General features: G+C 36.4%; 1 protein-coding gene across 3 annotated transcripts in view; it reads right to left on the bottom strand.

Annotated features, from left to right (window-relative positions):
* Window positions 1–15,698: 15,698 nt before the first annotated feature.
* LOC128244901 (poly [ADP-ribose] polymerase 2-like) overlaps window positions 15,699–24,649 on the bottom strand; it is a 29,439-nt gene continuing 20,488 nt past the window's right edge. For all 3 annotated transcript variants that reach the window (XM_052963022.1, XM_052963023.1, XM_052963024.1), the window contains exons 12-17: window positions 22,466–22,597; window positions 21,399–21,523; window positions 20,964–21,063; window positions 18,519–18,617; window positions 18,065–18,189; window positions 15,699–17,326 (exon numbers count right to left, since the gene is read on the bottom strand). In XM_052963022.1, coding sequence (XP_052818982.1) covers window positions 17,173–17,326; window positions 18,065–18,189; window positions 18,519–18,617; window positions 20,964–21,063; window positions 21,399–21,523; window positions 22,466–22,597 — 735 coding nt within the window. In that variant the 3' untranslated portion in view covers window positions 15,699–17,172. The remainder of the gene's footprint in view (window positions 17,327–18,064; window positions 18,190–18,518; window positions 18,618–20,963; window positions 21,064–21,398; window positions 21,524–22,465; window positions 22,598–24,649) is intronic.

The following is a 24,649-nucleotide window of genomic DNA, read 5'->3' as shown; positions in this document are numbered from 1 at the left end:
AAAATAGGTAATGAAATTTTACTTAAAGGTGAAAATGAACAAAAATACGACCAACGCACAGAATACGTCATTAACGATACATGTATACACAATCATGTCTTCGCGAACACATATTCAATTTTTCCGAGTAATCGAGTACCCGAGTACTCGATCGAACGATCGTCCGAGTACTCGAGTATTAATTTTACTACTCGTTGCCATCCCTAATTACTACAAAATATATGCATTTGAAAGTTTTGATGCAAAAATAAATTGTCTAAATGTTATTTGATTCACTTTTTAACTGGGTTATATTTAAAGTGTAAAGATAAACTGCTTCCCTGGTGAACATACTGGCAATGCTCAAAATTGCACATAATGTTGCCACCGCTGGGATTCTTGCCCTTTAAAAGGATGCATTCTACAACTGAAATACATGTACAATGGCTGTCAAGCTAACAGTTTTAGCTTATTTAATGCAGAAATTTGGAATATACATTTATATATCACACTGGTTTCTTTTTAAAATAACTCACCTGCAATAAACATAAAAATTGGATCATTCTGACATTTAAATACAAGAATAAAAAAAAAAATTCCTACCTATCGACCCATATTTTATTCAGCATTTTACAGGAGACAGACATTTTTTTTAGGCCTTACGTTGCGGGAAATTTTCAAAAAAATGGCGTCTCCTTTCAACAATCACGATCCACCATATCAAGATGTTTTTCATGGGAAGATGACAGAATGTGTCTCTTAACGAGTAAATGGGATACTGTGCAGCAATTTTTTCCTTAGCAAGAAAATAAATCTAAATTGAAATTTCATTACAGACGTTCGTTCCGAGATCAGTATGCTAGCGACATGCTGTTTTTAATAAATTATTAGTTTCAATGTATCCTTACATTAGTATGAGTTTCAATGTATCCTTGCATTAGTATTAGTTTCAATGTATCCTTTCATTAGTATTATTTTCAATGTATCCTTACATTAGTATTAGTTTCAATGCATCCTTACATTAGTATTAGTTTCAATGTATCCTTTCATAAGTATTAGTTTCAATGTATCCTTACATTAGTTTTAGTTTCAATGTATCCTTTCATTAGTATAAGTTTTAATGTATCCTTTCATTAGTATAAGTTTCAATGTATCATTACATTAGTATTAGTTTCAATGCATCCTTACATTAGTATTAGTTTCAATGTATCCTTACATTAGTATTAGTTTCAATGTATCCTTACATTAGTATTAGTTTCAATGTATCCTTTCATTAGTATAAGTTTCAATGTATCCTTACATAAGTATTAGTTTCAATGTATCCTTACATTAGTATAAGTTTCAATGTATCCTTACAATAGTATTAGTTTCAATGTATCCTTACATTAGTATTAGTTTCAATGTATCCTTACATTAGTATTAGTCTCAATGTATCCTTACATTAGTATTAGTTTCAATGTATCCTTACATTAGTATAAGTTTCAATGTATCCTTACAATAGTATTAGTTTCAATGTATCCTTACATTAGTATTAGTTTCAATGTATCCTTTCATTAGTATTATTTTCAATGTATCCTTACAATAGTATTAGTTTCAATGTATCCTTACACAAGTATTAGTTTCAATGTATCCTTACATTAGTATTAGTTTCAATGTATCCTTACATTAGAATTAGTTTCAATGTATCCTTACATTAGTATTAGTTTCAATGTATCCTTACATTAGAATTAGTTTCAATGTATCCTTACATTAGTATTAGTTTCAATGTATCCTTACATAAGTATTAGTTTCAATGTATCCTTACATTAGTATTAGTTTCAATGCATCCTTACATTAGTATTAGTTTCAATGTATCCTTACATTAGTATTAGTTTCAATGTATCCTTACATTAGTATTAGTTTCAATGTATCCTTACATTAGTATTAGTTTCAATGTATACTTACATAAGTATTAGTTTCAATGTATCCTTACATAAGTATTAGTTTCAATGTATCCTTACATTAGTATTAGTTTCAATGTATCCTTACATAAGTATTAGTTTCAATGTATCCTTACATAAGTATTAGTTTCAATGCATCCTTACATTAGTATTAGTTTCAATGTATCCTTACATTAGTATTAGTTTCAATGCATCCTTACATTAGTATTAGTTTCAATGTATCCTTACATTAGTATTAGTTTCCTTACATTAGTATTAGTTTCAATGTATCCTTACATTAGTATTAGTTTCAATGTATCCTTACATTAGTATTAGTTTCAATGTATCCTTACATAAGTATTAGTTTCAATGTATGCTTACATTAGTATTAGTTTCAATGTATACTTACATAAGTATTAGTTTCAATGTATCCTTACATTAGTATTAGTTTCATTGTATACTTACATAAGTATTAGTTTCAATGTTTCAATGTATCCTTACATTAGTATTAGTTTCAATGTATCCTTACATTAGTATTAGTTTCAATGTATCCTTACATTAGTATTAGTTTCAATGTATCCTTACATAAGTATTAGTTTCAATGTATCCTTACATTAGTATTAGTTTCAATGTATCCTTACATTAGTATTAGTTTCAATGTATCCTTACATTAGTATTAGTTTCAATGCATTCTTACATTAGTATTAGTTTCAATGTATCCTTACATTAGTATTAGTTTCAATGTATCCTTACATTAGTATTAGTTTGAATGTATCCTTACATAAGTATTAGTTTCAATGTATCCTAACATTAGTATTAGTTTCAATGTATCCTTACATTAGTATTAGTTTTAATGTATCGTTACATTAGTATTAGTTTCAATGTATCCTTACATTAGTATTAGTTTCAATGCATTCTTACATTAGTATTAGTTTCAATGTATCCTTACATAAGTATTAGTTTCAATGTATCCTTACATTAGTTAATATTACATGCTGCCAGAAACTACATCGACGAAAATTAAAAAAAAAAGTATACTGTATGATACAATTCCGATAGAATGGGTAATTTTGTATATTATACGAAGGATGATCAATAATTACGTAGACTGCCTCTATATCACTAATAGTATAACACATGCATTAATAAAAAAAACATATCAACAAAAACGTCGTTCTCTCCTCAACTGCGGATGTAAATATTAGAAATGTCTGTCTCTCCTACATCAAATCATGGCGACTTGAAGACGTACACTTTCGCGCCGTCTGCCCGCGTCGTGATCGGTTCGACGACGTCGCATATCCTGTAGGTGCTCGAGATACGTCTGGTGTTATCTCACTTCTTCTCAAAGTCGGCACCGGACAACGGCGTTCGTGTCTCTTTGGCCATTTGTTGAAGATGATATCCCGATAATACTCTGCCGGGTACTGGTGTATCAATGCGTTTGCAGCCGTCTGTAGCTCCCGTAAACTTTCAAATCGGCGACGTTTGAGGTGGGACATCAACTCCGGGAAAATTGCAAAGTCGAACGGGCCAGGAAGATGAGTACGGCGGATGTGGAAGAACCTCCAGTCCTAGGACGCTTATCTCAAGCTGAGTGGTCGCCGCAGTATGAGGTGGGGCATTATCCTGATGGAGGATGAAATGATCAACCGGGATGTCACTCCTCTTCTTTCTAAGCGCCCGGATGAGATCACGGCCGAGTACCTGTTCACAATGTTAAAAACGTTTTATGAGTCATACTGTCACATTATCGTTAGAAGTGTGATAATTACTTTGCGTTTATATTCTCGACAGGTGTTTGGCTACTACAAGATCAATATGATTATCTCTATTATGATTTATCTTTTTGCGCAAAATGGATTTACCCCAATTGTTGATATATTGAATAATCATGTTATACAATATGTAATATACAAAGTAAAATTAATTGAACTTCTTCTGAATGTATATTATTGGTATTTACTTTAAATGAATATTACCTTTGAATAATACTCCACGTTTACTGTCCTCCCAACAGGCACCGCGTGACACAGGATCATTCCCCGACAATCCGCAAGCATCATGCACATATGTTTACCGGCGGAACGTGAAACTCGGGCTTTCTCAGGTGGCGGTGACCCAGCTCTCTTCCATACAGCCGACTGTGCCTTGGTCTCTAGGTCTCTGAGATATAGCCAGGTCTCATCAGTCGTGATGACGTAATTCAGAACGTCATTGCTCTTTCTGACGCGACGTAAAAACTTCCCCGACTCCTTCACGCGCCTGTCTCTCTCGATGTCGGCCAGGATGCGTGGCACCCACCGCGCGTGCACCTGCAAATGCATATACATCGGCTTTCAGAAAAATAAAGAAGATTTTGTGATTTTGAAAATGATAAAAATAACTGTTTGCGGTTACCTAACTTGGAACAATTTATAACATTTTAGTGTTCATCACAATAATTTGCATGTTTGGACACGATATTCGTCTTCCATTACAGGCAGTAGTTGGGTGCCCTGAAAATAACTTAACAGACACAACACCAGAAAGCTATGTTGCTGGACTACAAAGAAAATTGACACTTTGTCATGAGGTGGCGCGAAAGCATCTGAAGTCTGCAGCCATGTATCAAAAGAAACACTATGACTGCAGCGCTAAAAACAGTGTTTGACACTAAGACTTTTAGAGAAGGAGTCCACTGGACTCCTTAATTCCAAAATCAAGGAGTCCGGCATAAAATTAAGGAGTCCAGGACGATTAGAACATTTATTCAAGTTTATTGACTCAATGCTCCAGCTAGCCCTAAATAACAGGTTGGGACACCTGCTGCCCTTTTCAAGTACCCGGCTGCCATTTTACTACACCCTGCTGTGCCCTTTTGTTTGCCAGTCAATGTCGAGAAAAGAGTTATAAAAATACATACTTTTGACACTTACTTAAAGTTAACAGGTGAGGTAATAAACTGTAAGTATTGAAAGAAGTAACATCACATTAAATAAAAAGTTGAGTACTGTACTGGCCCTTGCAAGTGTCCCATAAAGGCCAATTTAATTCACATCAAAAGTATCATTTCTGACCTACCCCCTGGCTGGAGCACTGATGACTATTTATTTAATGATTTCACAGAGCCTTTGTTATTTCATTTCTGAAGGGCAAACTAGAGATTTGTATTCTGAGAGCACATTTAAGTTATATTTTAATTGTTTTATTCAAATAACATGAACATGACTGAAACCATTTATCTAATAGATTATAATATGACTTGAAAAAAAATGCCATGAACTGATGATCTAGCGTATAGAACCTTGGCCTTTTGTGAAGCGGCTGTGGAGCCATCAGATATATAAGGGAATTAAACGGGGCATTATCAAATACTGAATTTTGTTTAATTGGAACATTCATCTGCAATCAGTACAATGAGACACTGACATGCCTTATATGTTGTGCCAATGCTAACAGACTTTGCAATATAAGCTTGGTACATGGTGACATAGTCTGTGTAGGACTGTCCTTATTTCTGAATAATGTTCAGCATCCATAAACAGAATGCACTACCTGTCAAAGATAGCTTTGTTCAGCTGAATTAACAAGCAGCTAGCTGGTGTTTAATATAATTATTTTTCCTTTTTTTGGCATTTTCTTAGCTTATAATATTATCATGGCCCTTAAAAGTTTTTTGATGGCTTTCAATCCCACGTTAGAGCGCACAGTGACAAAGCTCCCTACAGTCAGGTATTCTAATACAGATGTCAGTTCAAACATCAGCCAAGACAATTGTTTAACCATGCTTGCTGAATTTCCTTTCTCTATAAATTACAAACTCTTTATGTTTTTTATTCCTTTTTCAGTTCTTTAATTTTACGGTGCCGGTTGCGAAATCCATTTTACCGTTGACAAAAACATTGTTTACATCTAAAATCAACGAGGAATTTATTTTGTAAACACCATTTGACGGGTTTTAACAATTTAGTTACCATATTACAAACATTATACAAACATTAAAAGATACATCAATACCAGTCTATGACGTCACTTACTACTTTAAAGAGCGTCTAAATGATAACGATTTGATGAGTCGCAAAATAATTACATACGAGCTTTCGGATACTTTTAACTTTCGGATACGATTTGTGTACAATTGGATGTTGAAATGAAGGAGTCCGACGGACTGCCTAGACGGAAAATCCGGTAGTCCGAGCCGAATTTTAGGAGTCTCGGACTACCGGACTCCCGTTAGTGTCGAACGCTGTAAAAAGAGAAAAATTCTTGGCGGGACAAGTAGTTTGGTTGCACGATCCCTCAAGAAAAGTCGGAGTCAGCTCTTAATTAGCCGTTAAGTGGAAGGGTCCATTTCTAATCACTAGGTTAATAGATGACATGGTATGCAAGGTGAAATTGTCATCTAGAGCATGTCCAAAGGCGTACCACGTGGACAGACTCTTTCCATACAGGGGAGGGGTGGGGGCAAACATTCCACGTTGGATTACAAAATCCAGTCAAAATGCACATAAATATGAACATACAATTATATTTGACAATAAATAATTTGTGTTAGTCTGTGGAGGTTTGTTTAAATAATATTAAAATTGTAATAGTACATATCATTGTATCAAACTAAAGAAGATTAAAAATCAGTTTATTCCTGAATTTGCTATTCTATGGTTGGATATTTCAGGGTAAAATGCTGGTTGTGTGAGGTCTACCTTCAAAGCCAGAAGATTCTGCGTGCCCACGTCATATCAGCCCACCGTCGATTATCGGTATACTGTCCATGGTGCAAGGCATCGGAGCGGATTTACAACAGGATCGGAGACTGTGAGGTCCATGTGAAGGCTGTACACCCGGAGGTGAAACTCGCTAAGGACAGATTTTACAGGGCTAATGCGTTCTACTTCGCGCAGCATCCAGAGGATTATGCCAGGGTAGCTGACTATGTCACAGAGTATGATTCGCGTGCGGCGTAAGAAGCCAGGAAGGCAATGAGGGAATGGGCTGATTCATTTCCTGACAGAAAGGAGCGTACAGAACGGATGATTGCGGGATGGAGATCAGGTGTAGGAATAAGCAAAGAGCTGCGGAAGAACTCCAAAGGTACATCGCGGGAGACAACACCAAGCAAGGACCAGCGAAAGGTAGTGGACAGAAGAACAGAACATGAACATGGTAACACCAGTCGAAGAAGTCACGAAAGGAGGACGGAATGTGGCAAAGAGTTAGTGACCAGCGGACAGGCGAAGGAAAGAGAGGGGGGGGGAGAAGACCAATGTGGAGGAAAGAGGGCAGAAAAGAAAGAGGGCGGAAGAAGATCGGGAGTTGGAATATGTAGATGATATTGTATTGGGGGAGGAGGCGGCTCCACAGAAAGAAGCAGTCGGGCCATTTGGAGATGTTGGACATAGTACACCAAGGAGCATTGCGGCAAATTCATCTTCCTCATCATCAGAAAGCAGTGTACAGAGCCAGGGTGGATTTAAGGACAGGGCTGTCCGTCTCCTGATGAAGGGCTGTATGCCTATGTGCCCGCCGGCTAAGAGGGATTGGTCAAATGTCACGGACTTTTCGTTCCAGCGAGGTCATCAGAAGTTTTGCTGGCCTCCAGCAAACTGGCGCTCCATGACAGCTGACCAAAGACTTATGGCCCATGAGTATGCTGCCATCTTCCTGGAACAGTCCATGACAGTGACTTCCTTCCCAACCTTGACCAGAAGGACGCTACTTGACAAGTACCAGTTCATGGCTATTGAGGCGGAAGGGAAGCACGAGAGACTGCGATAAGATAGACTCAAAGATTCGGTTCTATAACTTTGCATATCAGGAGGGAATAGCAAAGGGGGACTGAAAGTCGAGTATCTCAGGGTATATTAGGAAGCCTTGAGCGTGTCGAAAGGTGGACTGACTGTGACATGATTTTTGAAGGGATGGACACTAAGAGCATTAAGATTAGACTTTAAATTGTGTGCGATTAAACAGTGTGTTTAGGACGGTTTATATTCATACTAAGTAATGCTCAGTTAATACGTTCCTGTTAGTATGTGTTTTAAAATGTTTGATGTGTTCTTAAAAAGCATATAAAGTTAGATATTTAAATTGTCTTATCAATTATTTGTTCAAACTGTTGTATAATCCAGGAGGATTATTTTAATAAAGAGAGGGGAAGTATAATGTGAGGGACTGGGTTTGCTTCTTGACATGGATTGGCAACAACGATGAACAATAACTTTAACCATACTTACATATTTACCACGATTTCTATAGATATCAATGTGCCAAGTTTCTGACAGTTTTGACAGGTCGCGGAAATATATGACATTTGCATGTAAATAACCATTGAAGAAGGTTTCATGCATATATCACTATAAAATATATTGTCACTTGTGAAAGAGTATATCTTACACTATTCGTATCTCATTGGTAACGTCATAATTCCATTGGAAAGTAACTTTTGTATCACATGTATATGTGGCGCCATCTGAACTTGTCTGTTTACGAAATATTGGTTCGTGAGATTTGCGAAGTAACACAGCAAATCATGTAAGGTTAATTTACACTATGATTCTATATGGATGTATTAATATAGCAGAACAGTTTCAGTATATTAGTTATTGAAATTAGCATGTTCGGCCTATAACTATTTCTTGGACCGCGGACTGACACAAGGTAGAAGACTTTTGTCGCGTCTTTTCGATTGGCTGAGAAGAGGGAAATTTTCATTGGCGGGAGCTGACGAAGTACTACTACGGTGGTTGCTGAAGATGTATCAAGGAGCTGGGTATAAAAGGGAACGCGCAGAAGAACAGGGATCTCTTTTTGCATTTCTTTAGGCCTGACAACATCAAAATTTACACTAACATAACTAACAGTAACTTACACAACTTAAGACTACTACGGATGGCGTCGCAAATGTAACTTTATTGCTTCATTGTTGATTAATTATAACAAATAAAATAAGTAACATTTAAACATATTTTCGTCTTTTTATTCTCGTTCAACAATAATTAACCTTCACAGACTAACGACTAAAAAGGGGTCACTCTAGCGAAATAATATCTTGCATTTCATAAACGGGGTAAACTGAATACTCTTACAATATTTTCAAGCAGTGTCACCTCTAACTCCAACTTTTTTTTCAGTTTGATCACTTACAGTGTGAACATTGATTAGAGCATGAAATGTAATTTGAGGAAAAGATAGTGTCCACATTAAAGACTGGCTGGAATTCTGGAAACTTCTGTGCTTCAGAACTATTTGGAATAACTGCATCTTCGCTCACATCTGTTATTTGGGGCAGTCTGAAATGTAGCATGTATGTGCATTTTTACCTGAAACTTGTACTTCATTAAATTGCATGCAAGTGTTTCAAAACTTTGTTTACATATCACCACTCATTACAATGTTTCAAGTTTTTTTATAGATGATTTTGATCTTCTTTTGCCACATGTTTTGATAAAAATGAAACTTAATGTGTGTTGTTTCCTGTCATTTCTGTGAAATGGTGAAACTGTCGAGAACGGATTGATTATATAACGATTTTTGGGCTGAGCTTCTCGGTAGTAATTGTATAACAAAAATGAAATGTTTTCTGTTGTAATTCTTACCGATTTATATGGAAAGCAGATGTTGGTTGACTTGCTGGTACGCTTACACTGGTAAGTGATGACCCAACACTGAAATATAATGCCATATAATAAAGATATTACTTCTTTTAACTATTCAATCTTTCTTGGCAGAATTTTTCAATTTTCTGACAATGTTTGGTGAATTGCAGTGCCACACATTGTCTTTTAGTACATTTATCCAGTCAGCACTTTTTGATATATAAGCATATCACATTAAAATATATGTTGTTAAGTTAGTACCATTTTTTTTTTCATTCAGATATATAATATGGAAAATAAGCATTGATAAAATCACTATAATAGCTTCAATTTTACATACATAGCATGCAATACAGAGAATAACTAATTTGTTTTTGTTATACTAATAAAACATGTACTAATAATATATAACATGATAACAACCTTGTACACTGCATCCATGTAGTGTCGAACCCTGTCGCAGCTGGCAATATGCCATGAATGTTAACAGTCTGACGACCAACAACATACATTACGGTCTCGGTCACAGGGTTCAGTGGGTTCTTTCGTCCACCTGCTACTCCTGTTAAGACATTTTATTTGTAAAAGGTTCAAAAACACAACATTATGTTCTTAATGAATACAATCACCAATATCACATTGTCTTGATTTAATAATATTATGAGATATATATTTTTGACTTAATATTATGATTTAATGTTTACCCTCATATTGATCAAAACATTTAATATTGGTATGGAACACACAGGAAAGAAAGCAAGTTTTTGAGATTTTAAGACAGAAATGAAGACAGAATTTGAAAATGTTTATGAAACTCATTTTATGGTACGCAATGATATTATCATTATGTAATATCCTGTCTTGGTGGCATCTCTTATGTAGTCACTATACTTGGCCCGGTGTGTTTGGGCCAAGTTATCCCACTTCTTTGACAGGTCTGCAGTTGACCGTGGGTAATGCGACTGTGCATTAAAATCATCTTTTATGTTTTGCCAAAGCTCTTTTTTCACTGTTGATGTTATCCCTGCAAATTTTAATGATGCATTTAAATAATTACATGATTAACATTAAATAAATACACATCGCCTGATATAACAAAACAATATAAAAGGACATGTGGGTAGAGAGAAGTATTCTTTAGGATAGTTTATATTTATTGATAAAATGCTCATCACTTATATACATAGTTTCACGTGTGCCTTTGTGGGCTGTCAAGAAAATAGCATTCTCAATATAATAACTTATAAAAATATACATGTACTGTAGGGAGCAGGACTTTTCAGCCCCAACACTTTTCAACCCCTACTCAGAACGAAGACTTTTCAACCCTTAGACTTTTCAACCCCTATTTTAAAGACTTTTCAACCCCTACCTGTTTGAACTTTTCAACCCCTAAATCAAAGACTTTTCAACCCCTAGTTGAAATATTTTAATAGCCATATTGAAGACTTTTCAACCCCTACATATTTGTCTGCCAGGTGTTGTCTTTTTCATTTTTTTTGCAAGAACTTTACAAATTGTTATTGAAATACAATTAAAGATTTGTTTGTCTCATTTGTTACACTTTTCTGCAAAGTATTGGATGAAATTACCAAGGGCTTTGCCTCGATTTACTAAGCACTTAGTTTAGTGTTTTTCAATATGCTATAATATTCCGAACATTAACAATGGTACAGTAAAGTAAGACTTTGATGCCTCACAATTGTTGTATTATTCTAAAAGATATTACATATTTCAGCAAATCACATTTATTATGTACAAAGTTATGAATATACTTTTGTTCTTTAAATAACAAATTTGAATAATTGCGAAAGAAAATGAATGCAAAGAAGGATTTACGGAACATTCTCCTTATTTTGACTATAGAACGCCAATAAAAACCTCAACTTGAACATTTATTAAACTTTCATTGCTTTTAAAAAAAGGTCAACAGTCGAAACATTTTTTGTAGTACCACATTGCTATTTCAGTACAGTTTTATTTCAGTTCTTGATAATGTTTAATTTAAAGATTCTGAGATTTCGGGGTATAAATGAATAAATATATTTTTGTTTGGTTTTAAATTTGGAAAATCATACACAAAATTTATCAAGTAGCTCATAGTTTGAAATGATGGTCCCCAGGGTATTACAACCATAATTAACTGTCACTTTCAAGTTACTATAACCTCAATTAAAGGTGGTATGAAGCCCCTTAATCCCTTAGGAATGTTTTACCATGTCACACATGTTGCCCATTGTGCATCCTTCATTTCATTTATGAAAAGACAATATAATGCTTATAGCGTTAAGCCGTTTTTATACATATATACCACTTTATAATAGAATGTTCTGATTTTTTTTATCTGAAAAATAAAAAATAAAAAACATTAATAAAATCATATGTTTCAATTATGTAACATTTTATCAGCACATTTTAAAAGGATTTAGCACTTAGTGATAAAAAACGTTTATTCTCTTCCCGAGAATTTTGATGATTGGCATAATGTTATTTATTCTCTGTGTTAAAATGTTTCATCTTGGCTTGACATATTAAATTATAATTTTTAGTTATTCTGTTCGTAATTTGAAAGCTTTAGAAACTCAATCTATAATACATAACTTTGAACTCAATGTATACTTTTGTATTTCTTAAACTTTGTCTGCTAAATCTAAACATTTTGAAATGTTATGAATAATTTTATTTGAAGTTCTATATTATTGTCCTTTTTATTGATGACAAAATATTTAAAAAGTGTTTAAAAAACTAAAAGAAGAACTAATGCTGTTTCATTTAAGTGGGAGAGCAGAACAATCCACATGATACATTGTGTGAGGATTTCCTCAAGGAGATAGGCAAGATTTTTGGCTAAGCGACTAAATAGCTGAATAGACAGTCGAGCATTTCTTATATTTATTTCAATGTAAATATTTCATGAATTATTGTATTATCATGTGTTTCTAGTATGTATATTTGGTATGTTTTATATATTTTCAGTCTGTTATATATTAAGTCTTAATATTTTCTTGATTTTAGAAGAATTTTCAAAATTAATTGTTTACTGTTGTAGTTATTTTCTTATAAAGGTGAGAAATTAAGGGGTTGAAAAGTCGTTGTTTTAGGTGGGGTTGAAAAGTCTTAGCACTTTTAGGGATTGAAATGACAAAGGGGTTGAAAAGTCTTTGATTTCACAAATGACAAATGGGTTGAAAAGTCTGACAGCCGTACTGTATACGAAAACAGATGGGTGCCCCCTCCCCGAATTCTCAATGTGGGGATGCAAACAAACCATGTTTAGTGACCAAAAATACACAATAAAACGTCCCTTCGTACAACACAACATGTCTAATGTTAAAATGTAAAATGTTTAATAAAATGTGAAGTACCGTTTAAAGTCAAACAGAATGTAAACAAATGTTTCAAACCTAAAAAAATACTTACAAGGAACAGATTTAGCCTTATACACGGCGTAGTTGGTTAGTTTCTTATCAACACTTGACCGTGCACCCATTACCTCGCACAGCAGAATGCAATCGGCCGGCGAAAAATTAGGATTACGATCCTTCTTCTCCGAAAGAGCGATCGGAGCGGCCATTTCGATCGTCTGCAGTCTTCGATAAGGTTCGCGTAGTAGTCACGCGACATACAATTACGTCATAATACAGTCATTTATGACGTAATAATGTTAAACGTGCTATTTTAAACATACAGGGGAAACCTTTCGTCACTTCCGGGGCTATTAATAGAAAGAAATTCCGGCGCGCACTTGCCTATGCTTGACAACGATTTCTTAGATTCGATCTTAGATATGAGGTTATCCTTTCGGAAGATTTAGAACAAGATTAGTTTTGAATACAACTAATAAATAAGATCGACTCTAACCTTCCGTAAGATTAAGAAATAAGGATTTTATCAAATTGTAAGGACAGATCTAAGATGTATATTGAATACGGCCCCTGGTTGAAGCCGTGAGGGAAGCGCGAACGGTAACCCGACAGGTTGCAGTCGAACGGAACGACCCAGCAGTATGGGATTCCCTGTATAACAAATCCGTCGACATGGTCCATATAGTTACTGTTGAACCATCACGCCCAAGGACATACAACAATCGTCGTCAGCAGCATCGACAGAATTCTCCTGCAGACAGTATATCAGCGTACTGGCGATGAAACCTATATATACCTGTTGATCACCTTTCGATGGAATTATCAAACTGGCTAATTGAAGATGGCGACAGGTTCAATGCACAGTATCTGATTCCAAGTGAAATCGGTCACCTGAATGGTGTCATAGTGCAGTCAATATATGTCACGTTTGAGCGTGATCTACCGGCGGAATCTCTGGAATAGTTCCAGCGTAAAATGCGTCGTTGAAGAAATAGGCGTGGTAGCGATGGCCTAGTGTATGACACTATAGGTGATACATTAGCACAAATAAACACATGTTTATACCCAAACGTATCAACATGCCGCCACATTTTACTGTCAATGCCAGCTTCGACCGCCACTGCGGAACGTTCGTTTAGCACCATGAGAAGGGTGAAGACATATCTACGGTCAACCATGACCACCGGTAGATTATTGTTTGCAAGAAGAAAGGAGCGACGGCTAGCCCTTCTATTTCGCGTGTAGGCTTAAAAGGAAAAACTTAGTATGAATCCTCTGACAGTCGGAAAAAACATTATTGACCTGATCGGTTGCACGCAAACTTATACGACAATTTTTCCAAGTATGCTGGGTTGCAAGACCACCGACTCCGTGACGATGCCCACATGTACGCTTCTATGATTTTAAAATGTAATAGTCTGTAGAACAACTGTGTGTCGGTGAAGACAACATATGGCTGACCATTTTCTTGATATTCATTCACAGGTTTCGTATTGCATTACGGACAAATCTTAAAATTTTCTAGTAACTCATAGTATATATTATAAATATATTGTATTTGTTGAAGTGACGGTCAATGTTAAAAAATAAATTCCAAATGCTGCAAAAGTTTTAAGTTTTTGTTTGTTTATATGCGGCACATGACGTAGACTCATTTAGATATTGAGAAATATACGCCAAAAGTCACCTAAGACCATATAGACGAAAGACAAAAATCGGGAAAGGGGGATGCCCCCCCCCCCCCAGAATGGTGCGTAATCCCAGTTAGGGCCCAGCTATGTGCCTGATGACCAACCTGCTTATATATCAACTATGAAGTTCCTCGGTCCAGATATGAAGTTCCTAGGTCCAAGCGTTCTTTTTTGAGCGGAAAGAAATGTGACGTACGGACTGGTGCCATCAAATTGTTTTCACCAAAAGATCACTGTTACCTTGACCTGCTGACCACAATATCAATACGGGTCATATACTAAACACGACAAACTAGCAAACTATTCTATACTATGAAATTACTGGTCCCAAGCGTTCTAAGTTGTTCAGCGGAATAATATCCTTGGATATAATGGCCTGAAACAATAGGTGTTATCAACTAGTCATGACTGACTGGCATACCCAATTCCTGTGAAAATTTTGTTATATATATATAGGGGTCATCAGCAAGTCATGCTCAATTGGCATATCAAGTAAGAAGTTCGTGGGTACACGCATTCTTTGGTTCTTGAGCGGTCAGCTCGACCTTGACCTATCATCTTCTGATCCCAAAATTAAGGATTATCGATTAGTCATGACCAACCATTGTTTTCACCAAAAGGTGAAAAACCTTGACAATGATCTTTTGATATCAAATCAATAGGGGTCATCAACTAGTCATGACCAACTCGAATACGAAGTATGACGTTCCTTAGTGTAAGCGTTCTTTCTGCATTGAACGGAAAACATTTCTCAGCTTTAGGTCACCGCCAACGATATATATCGTTTATCGCACTGAAGGTCATCACAGCCGTGACCTTCCACCTACTCATCTCAAAATCATTAGGGGTTATGTACTAGTCAGGATCAACTCACATATCAAGTATGAAGTTCCTGGACCTTAAAGAACTTCAATTATTGAGCGGAAACCGGTTTTCACCTCAAGATCACCGTGACCTTGACTTTTGACTTTTAGATCTCAAAATCAATAGGGGTCATCTGAGTGAATTTCTCGGCGTCTTAACGACTCCAACAACCTAAAAGCTTCCAATGCTGCGTCCTTATCAGAGCATCATACATACCAAATTCCATCAAAATATATCCATCTCGTCACAAAAGAATGGATACAATTCGTAACGAAAAAGAAGACATTACTATTATAGGTTTATCATCATCAAGTCAGAGACATAACAAATGATTGTACTACGAAACTAGGTATTAAGTAACAGAAACTGTTACAAAAAGCCAAGTGTGTACTACATTGATTTCAAAAGAACTATAATCTAATGCTTCATTTATCACACCACAATAACAGTTATACACCATTCAATGAAGCGAACAAATACATAAACAATGCTAATGCAAAAACTTCATACCTAACAAATTTAAAAGACAAAAAAGTTTTTAAAAAATACTACCAACTTAAATACTAATTATCCATTGTTCGAAATAGTATGTGTGTGTGTGTGTGTGTGTTCTTAAGAATTATAACAAACTCTACATGCATGTGACAAAATACATTATGTGATATGATTTGTAATTGGTCCTCGAACTCATTTGCTTGGCAATAACATTAAAATAATAAGCAAAGTAAGACGTTATTTATTCAGCTGTCAGAGAAAATTAATATACAAAAATTCAAGGTATTATTTTAAAATATAGGTGAAAGCAGGCTCTCCAGCTATAGTATATACATCTGAAAAAAACTAGGAGAAAACTAGGAATTTTTCAAACATACAATGAGAAAAAAAACTAAGAATACTGAGACAAAATCTAGGAGGCATAATCAGATGAAGTATTACCTTACTATTGCTTTACTGTCCAATTACCTTACATATAAGTGTTCATCTGACTGTAAATTCGCTTTTGTTTGTCTTCACTTCAGGATAGTCCAACCTCAAATCACCAAGGGTGAAGGCCAAACTATGTATCAGTGACATGAAACCACTACAGCCAGTAGCATAGGCAAGTCAGCTTAACATCTCTTCAAAACACAATGAAAACACAAAATTGAAACTTTCAGACATAATTCTGCAAGCAAAACACTAGGAAAACTAGGAGCATTTCAGAAAATTAGGAAAAGCTAGGAGCACATTAAAAAAATAGGAAAACCTAAGAACGGCTGGAGAGGTTGTGAAAGGTTACATTCAGAACAATGTACAGTGAAAAGTAAGCACAAGCAAGTAGGCCGGCTTAAAAGAAGGTTTTTGTCATTTGTTTAGGTATTCGGGCTTGCAGGTTATAACTTCTCATTATTATATATGAACTTATAGTATTTAGACTTGTTCAACAAAATTAATATCTTGATAACTCGATGAATGTAAATGTATACACTTAATATTTGGATTTCTGTAGTACTAAAAGGTTTAAGCTTAGAACATTGCACTTCAATAATTTCACTCAAGACAATCTAACATAAAACTATGAATAAAAATTTAAATACCAAACCTATGCTCTTCTCAGCACAGGTAAAAAGTTCACAAGGATTTCCCACTTCTGCAAGAACATCACCAAAAAGGCAAGGTTCTCAACCCTCATATTGCGTAATACCGTAAATGCTAGATTCATATCTACATCCACAATTCTGAGCTAATATCACACACCAAACAATAAAAAGTCCCTTAATTTACAGTAAAACCAATGTTATTTGAAGTCAAACTCGACCTTGAGTAGGTATTTCATCTTAATTTGTTTAGTATCATACACAATGAACTCATTATAGTTCAGAGTGTAGCCACTAGGGTTTTTCACACCGGTGTTCTTCGGCTTTCCAAATGGGACGAGAACTCCATCAGATCTGAAAAAAAAAAAGTACATATGTGTAAGATAAATATAAACATACACAAATGTGACACTGTAACCAGTCTTTCTACTGAAAACCGGTATATAGATGGGTCTTAGGTGAACTTTGGTGTATAAAATAAAGTTTAAGTGATATTTAAACCAGTTACGCTTTGCATATTTCTCAACATTTAGGCCAGTCTAATCAACTATATACTAGTTTTAAAAACAAACTTATGACCAAAACAGGAGCACCACAAGAGGACACCACAGGTCTGCGGCAAAGTGGGAGTCTTTAGACTGATTATTTTCCATGCTCAGTAGTTGCAGCCAGGAATTATAAACAATAAGGTTTTTCCCCCATCTAATTCTCCAGAACAAACAAAATTGTTACGTTTTAATAAACACACATTACATAAAAACATTTATCTGTTACATGAACCTCAATAGCCTGCCCTATATACAACCATGTGAAAACTCAGTTATGTGAATTCCTGGTCACATCTATTACAAAGGAAACATGTGTAATAAAGTCAATTAAATTTATTGAACAAACTTAGTTTGTCCAAGTGGTATGTTTTTCATAACCCATACATGGATTACAACCACAGCACTATGACAATACAAAATATATCTCCTCTTTACTTTAAAAATTAGAAAACTGAGCTGAACTAGGATAAACAATAGCTTCCCTGCCTAAATAATAAGCAATGTGAAGATGGGCAGAAAATTAGAGGCCGGTAGAAAAACATACGTGGTGGTTGTGTGTGCAGGGTCAGGGCCTATACTGCCTGCTCCCTTCACACTGTGTTTGCCTGAGGGCAGCTTGTGGGCACTGTAATCTGCTGCCAACAGGTCATTGGTGGTCCCTAGGGCTACCTGAAGGTTGAGGTATACTCATTTTTACATGAATATGAATTTCTTAACTGATGCTATCATTGAAGAGCAAACTAATTGAATTTCAAGTAATCAATGCTACTTGCTATCAACCATAATTCTCTGAAAAATAAATTAATTTTGTATCATTCTAAGAAAAGCTGAAAAAGTCAAGGTTCGATCTCCAAAGTTTTATCTGTTATCACAATATTTAAGTCAAAGTTTTGCTTCATACCTCAGCATCATTACACAGAAAAAGGTAATTGTATGAAGTGAACTAGTATTTGGTATTATTAATTTCTCAAAATGTAAACTAGAGAGGTGAGTCTTACATCACAAAGAAGGAGAAATCCAACATTCTTGGTCCGTGTAGCAAAGCAATAGTTTGCACTCTTACTGGACATGTCTGCAAAATATACTCCTTTCCCAAACTGAAAAACAATGAATATGCAGGCATTAAAATCACAGCAAAAAACTAAGGACTAAGAGATTTTTTAACTGTTTTACTGCACTGTCAAAAATATACTATGAAATTGCTCCTAGGATTCTAGGATAACTAGCATTTATTTTGAAAATATAACAAATTCTAAGTACATGTATATTAGCAAATACACAGATCACCATAAAAACACCATGATGGTTGAGTAGTAAGTAAAAATTAGCACGAAAAAGTGCTACAGTAAAACCCTTCTATTTAGACCACCAATGGGACTTTGAGGAAAGGGACTGGATTAAGTGGTCGTATTGCTGAATAACAGGATGCCCATTTTTGGGGGGTTTACGACCATTGAATTATAGAGGAAAAAGATCAAGTTTGAAAAAGAAACCACGTCTTATTAGCGGGTTGGTCGTGGTCGCATGTAGGGTTTTTACTGTACTAGCAATTCAAGTTCACATGGAATTGTGAAGTTAGCATAAATGCTTTTCTAAGTCTCTCTTCTGGGATACAAGAACAGGTCCCTGAACATATTCATTTGTACTTTAATATCATTTTTTTATGCACTGAATTCCTTTGGTTAATATTTATAATGACCAACTTAACACAGAACCTGACTTAAAATCCCCATTTAGTACATACATGTTGATACCATGCTCCCTGTATAAATACCATGTAGCAAGTGACTGGTGCCTCTGGTGGAGTAATATGTGGACCCTGGCTGATAATCCCCAGTATTCCCCACCCTGACCATTCATTAGGATACCATGTTGCCTATATAAACTCGATGTAGCAAGTGACAGGAGCCTCTGGCAGGCCAATAGGTAGACCCTAAACTGGCCTGTATACATACCATGTAGCCTATATACACACCATGTAGCCTGTATACACAACATGTAGCCTGTATACACACCAAGTAGCCTGTATGCATACCATGTAGCCTGTATACATACCATGTAGCCTGTATACATACCAGTATACATACTATGTAGCCTGTATACATTCAATGTAGCCTGTATACACACCGGGTAGCCTGTATACACACCATGTAGCCTGTATGCACACCATGTAGCCTGTATACACACCATGTAGCCTGTATGCACACCATGTAGCCTGTATACACACCAAGTAGCCTGTATACACACCATGTAGCCTGTATACACACCATGTAGCCTGTATACACACCATGTAGCCTGTATACACACCATGTAGCCTGTATGCACACCATGTAGCCTGTATACATACCATGTAGCCTGTATACATACCATGTAGCCTGTATACATACAATGTAGCCTGTATACATACCATGTAGCCTGTATACATACAATGTAGCCTGTATACACACCAGGTAGCCTGTATACACACCATGTAGCCTGTTTACACACCAGGTAGCCTGTATACACACCATGTAGCCTGTATACACACCAGGTAGCCTGTATACACACCATGTAGCCTGTATACACACCATGTAGCCTGTATACATACCATGTAGCCTGTATACACACCAAGTAGCCTGTATACACACCATGTAGCCTGTATACACACCAAGTAGCCTGTATACACACCATGTAGCCTGTATACATACCATGTAGCCTGTATACACACCATGTAGCCTGTATACACACCATGTAGCCTGTATGCATACCATGTAGCCTGTATACACACCATGTAGCCTGTATACATACCATATAGCCAGTGACTAGGGCCTCTCGCAGTTTGATAGGCAGAAGCTGGCTAATAATCCCCACCCTGAACATACTTGTTGATACCATGTAGCCTGTATACATACCATGTAGCCCATGTTGCCTGTATACATACCATGTAGCCTGTATACACACCATGTGGCCTGTATACACACCATGTGGCCTGTATACACACCATGTTGCCTGTATACACACCATGTAGCCTGTATACACACCATGTGGCCTGTATACACACCATGTGGCCTGTATACATACCATGTGGCCTGTATACATACCATGTGGCCTGTATACACACCATGTGGCCTGTATACACACCATGTGGCCTGTATACATACCATGTAGCCTGTATACACACCATGTGGCCTGTATACACACCATGTGGCCTGTATACATACCATGTGGCCTGTATACACACCATGTAGCTCTTAAATGCACAATGTGGCCAGTGACGGGGGCCTCTGGTGGTGCAAAATGCACATCCTAACTAAGAATCCCCATCCTGAACATACATGAGAATGTAGCCTTTATACATACCATATGGCCAGTGACCGGGGCCTCTGGTGGCGCAAAACGCACACCCTAACTTGGAATCCCCACTCTGAACATACATGAGAATACCATGTAGCCTTTATACTTACCATGTAGCCAGTAACAGGGGCCTCTGGTGGGGCAATGCGCAGACCCTGGCTGATAATCCCCACCCAGTTGGTAAGCCTAGATCCATGCCACAGCAACATTCTGAAATACAACCAGTAAATCAGGAAGGGTTTATGTATTGTGTGTAAACAATGGAGATAATTTTTCTATATACATGTTAATCTGCACAGAATTTTGACTTAACAATGATAATTTGAAGGAAAGGTAAGATTAAGTGCATTTATTTATTGAATTCAAGAATTATGTCTTGAGAAACTGTATCTATATATATCAGCAAATCCTTTCGAACATGTTTAACATAAATGATGCCCCCCTTTCCCAACAGATGCTAAACATTTCTAGGACATTAAAAAAAACATTCTTTATAAAACGTAACTTTAAAGAATATAGAAACTGTTACAAGAACAGTGGCCCACCTGTTACCGACGTCAGTAAACTGTTCAGCCTCCCCATGTTTAGCAAGGTCAAACAAGTCAATGACCTTCATCTTGTACTGGTTGTGGGTTGAGGCATGAGTGTTCTTCAGGTATGTCTCAACCATCTGAAAACATCCATTTGGGAACAGTCATGTTAGAAAGAAGAGAAGCTAGAAAGATATGTTTGCTGTTTGAATGCTGAAAAAACTCCTGGGTATAAAAATTGTCCCCAGTTTTGACCCTCAAGGCAATGTTCACCATTTTAATATTATCTTGTTATAAATTCTAAGGCAGGATAAAGAAATTCTGTCACTGGAGCTATGTTTGAATTTGATCAATACCTCCTACGCCCTCATTGGTGTGGTTAGATTTTATAGTTCTTGTACACTGCACATCCGCTCATTGTGTGAAATAAACATAAATTTCACTCAAAAGTTTAGAAATTATGCTCTAGCAAAGAATTATCAATGGGAAATAACTCTGTATTTGGTTAAAATAGAGTAATGGTTCTAAAACAGTGCATTTTCTCTGATGCTTTACCATTGTATGACGCTTAATTAAATTCCATCAAGAAGTTTTCAAGTTATGCTCCAGAAAAGAAAAAGAGAGACAATTCTGTAATTGGCTAAAAAAGAGGTATTGTGTTTGAACACTGCACTACCTATCATAGTGCTTTACTCTTGCATGTGGTTTTATTCGATTCAATCCAGTAGTTATCAAGTTATGTTCTGGACAAGAAAAAGAAACAAAGGGCAATTTCTAATAAGAGTTATGGTTCTTGTACACAGCACTTACTCCCATTGTCTTATATTGTTGTATGAAATTTAATTAAATTCCATCCAGTGGTTTTCAAGTTATGCTCGAGACAAGAAACATTGCAACAGAGAGATCGACCAAACGAAAGACCAACCGACTGACCGGGACTCCAATATATCCCCTTCAAACTCAGGGATATATCAAGAAAATGTGAGAAAGGTCACTTTATCATCATATATCAATATTTACCTTGAATTTATACATTTAAATGTTCATGTCAAAGCAACAGTGCCTCTTCAGACCAATCTCACCTTAAATTCCTCAGTAGTTTTCTCAACAGGGCTCATGTCACATTTGAGGGCGTGGTAGTGGCGATCTACAGGGTTCTCTGACATGTCACCTTCCTTCAGCATTTTGATGGCTATTTCTATGTCATCCAGTGCCTGGCATGGGAAAAAATTACATAGTTTAATATATTTGTTCAGTATTTAAAGAACAAAATAAGAATGTTTTATGTTTTTTCTAGTTTCTTTGCGAAGATTAGTTCTGTTTCCCTGGTAGAAACCGAGATGCCAAGAAAACGGATATCTGGTGTATCTACGACCTCTTGACTCACCTCAACACCTCAAAATCTTAATCACTATACTTCTCTGACCAATGATTATACCAGTTTCATTTAGATGTAAAAAAAAAATTGAGTAGTAATATGTACATGTAAAAAAAATGAAAATTCAGAAATTATGAAAATATGATGTTTCATTTTAACAATACATTATAATTATAAAATAATTATTTTCCAAAATACTGAATTCAAGAATAAGTGAACTTGTATTCCAATAGCTAGATTAGTGACCTATTTTAATTATACTTGTATACAATGTCATAAGTACTTTCAATAAAAATACCAAACTTGTGGGGCCTGATCCTAAAAATAATGGGACTATCTAAACTTATGTGAAAAACTACAGAAACAAGAGCTGTCACAGTATGTGACGAATGCCCCCGAATGTGACATTGACCTACGAACAAGGTCAGTACATGAAAAGTTGATCTTGCCTTTACGTGTCAAATACATATGGCAAGTTATTTTAAATTGCCTCTGAACATAAAAAAATACCACCCATACTTGACAACCTACACTGTTATGTCCTTATATTCAGAATTCCCTTGTGAATAAACACTTAGTGTATCTTTCACCTAAGAGGTAGGGACATGGGTCTAGCACACGACACGTTGTCTTCGTATGTGGAACACATGTAGCAAGTGATTTTAAAATCTGTCCATCAAGGGAAAGTTACAGCCCTGACACGACAACCTATACTCTATGTCCTTATATGCAGCACTCCATTGTGAATAAACACTAAGTGTGACCTTGACCTTTGAGGTAGGGACACGGGTCTTGCACGCGACACGTCGTCTTGGTATGTGGAACACATGTGTCAAGTTTTTTTAAAATCTGTCCATACAAGGGAAAGTTACAGCCCGGACACGACAACCTATACTCTATGTCCTTATATGCAGCACTCCATTGTGAATAAACACTATGTGTGACCTTGACCTTTGAGGCAGGGACACGGGTCTTGCACACAACACGTCGTCTTGGTAGGTGGAACACATGTGGCAAGTTATTTTAAAATCTGTCCATATAAGAGAAAGTTACAGCCCGGACACAACAACCTATACTCTATGTCCTTATATGCAGCACTCCATTGTGAATAAACACTAAGTGTGACCTTGACCTTTGAGGTAGGGACACGGGTCTTGCAGACGACACATCGTCTTGGTATATGGAACACATGTGGCAAGTTATTTTAAAATCTGTCCATACAAGGGAAAGTTACAGCCCGGACACAACAACCTATACTCTATGTCGTTATATGCAGCACTCCATTGTAAATAAACTCTAAGTGTGACCTTGACCTTTGAGGTAGGGACACGGGTTTTGAACGCGACACGTCGTCTTGGTATGTGGAACACATTTGGCAAGTTATTTTAAAATCTGTCCATACAAGGGAAAGTTACAGCCCGGACACGACAACCTATACTCTATGTCCTCATATGCAGCACTCCATTGTAAATAAACACTAAGTGTGACCTTGACCTTTGAGGTAGGGACACGGGTCTTGCACGCGACACGTCGTCTTGGTAGGTGGAACACATGTGGCAAGTTATTTTAAAATCTGTCCATACAAGAGAAAGTTACAGCCCGGACACGACAACCTATACTCTATGTCCTTATATGCAACACTCCATTGTGAATAAACACTAAGTGTGACCTTGACCTTTGAGGTAGGGACACGGGTCTTGCATGCGACACGTCGTCTTGGTATGTGGTACACATGTGGCAAGTTATTTTAAAATCTGTCCATACAAGAGAAAGTTACAGCCCGGAGTCACGACAACCTATACTCTATGTCCTTATATGCAGCACTCCATTGTGAATAAACACTAAGTGTGACCTTGACCTTTGAGGTAGGGACACGAGTCTTGCACGC

Source organism: Mya arenaria, chromosome 8 (genome assembly GCF_026914265.1).
Source record: "Mya arenaria isolate MELC-2E11 chromosome 8, ASM2691426v1".
NCBI lineage: Eukaryota > Metazoa > Mollusca > Bivalvia > Myida > Myidae > Mya > Mya arenaria.
The sequence above is the reverse complement of the archived record's forward strand: the minus strand, read 5'-3'. Positions and strand labels throughout refer to the sequence as shown.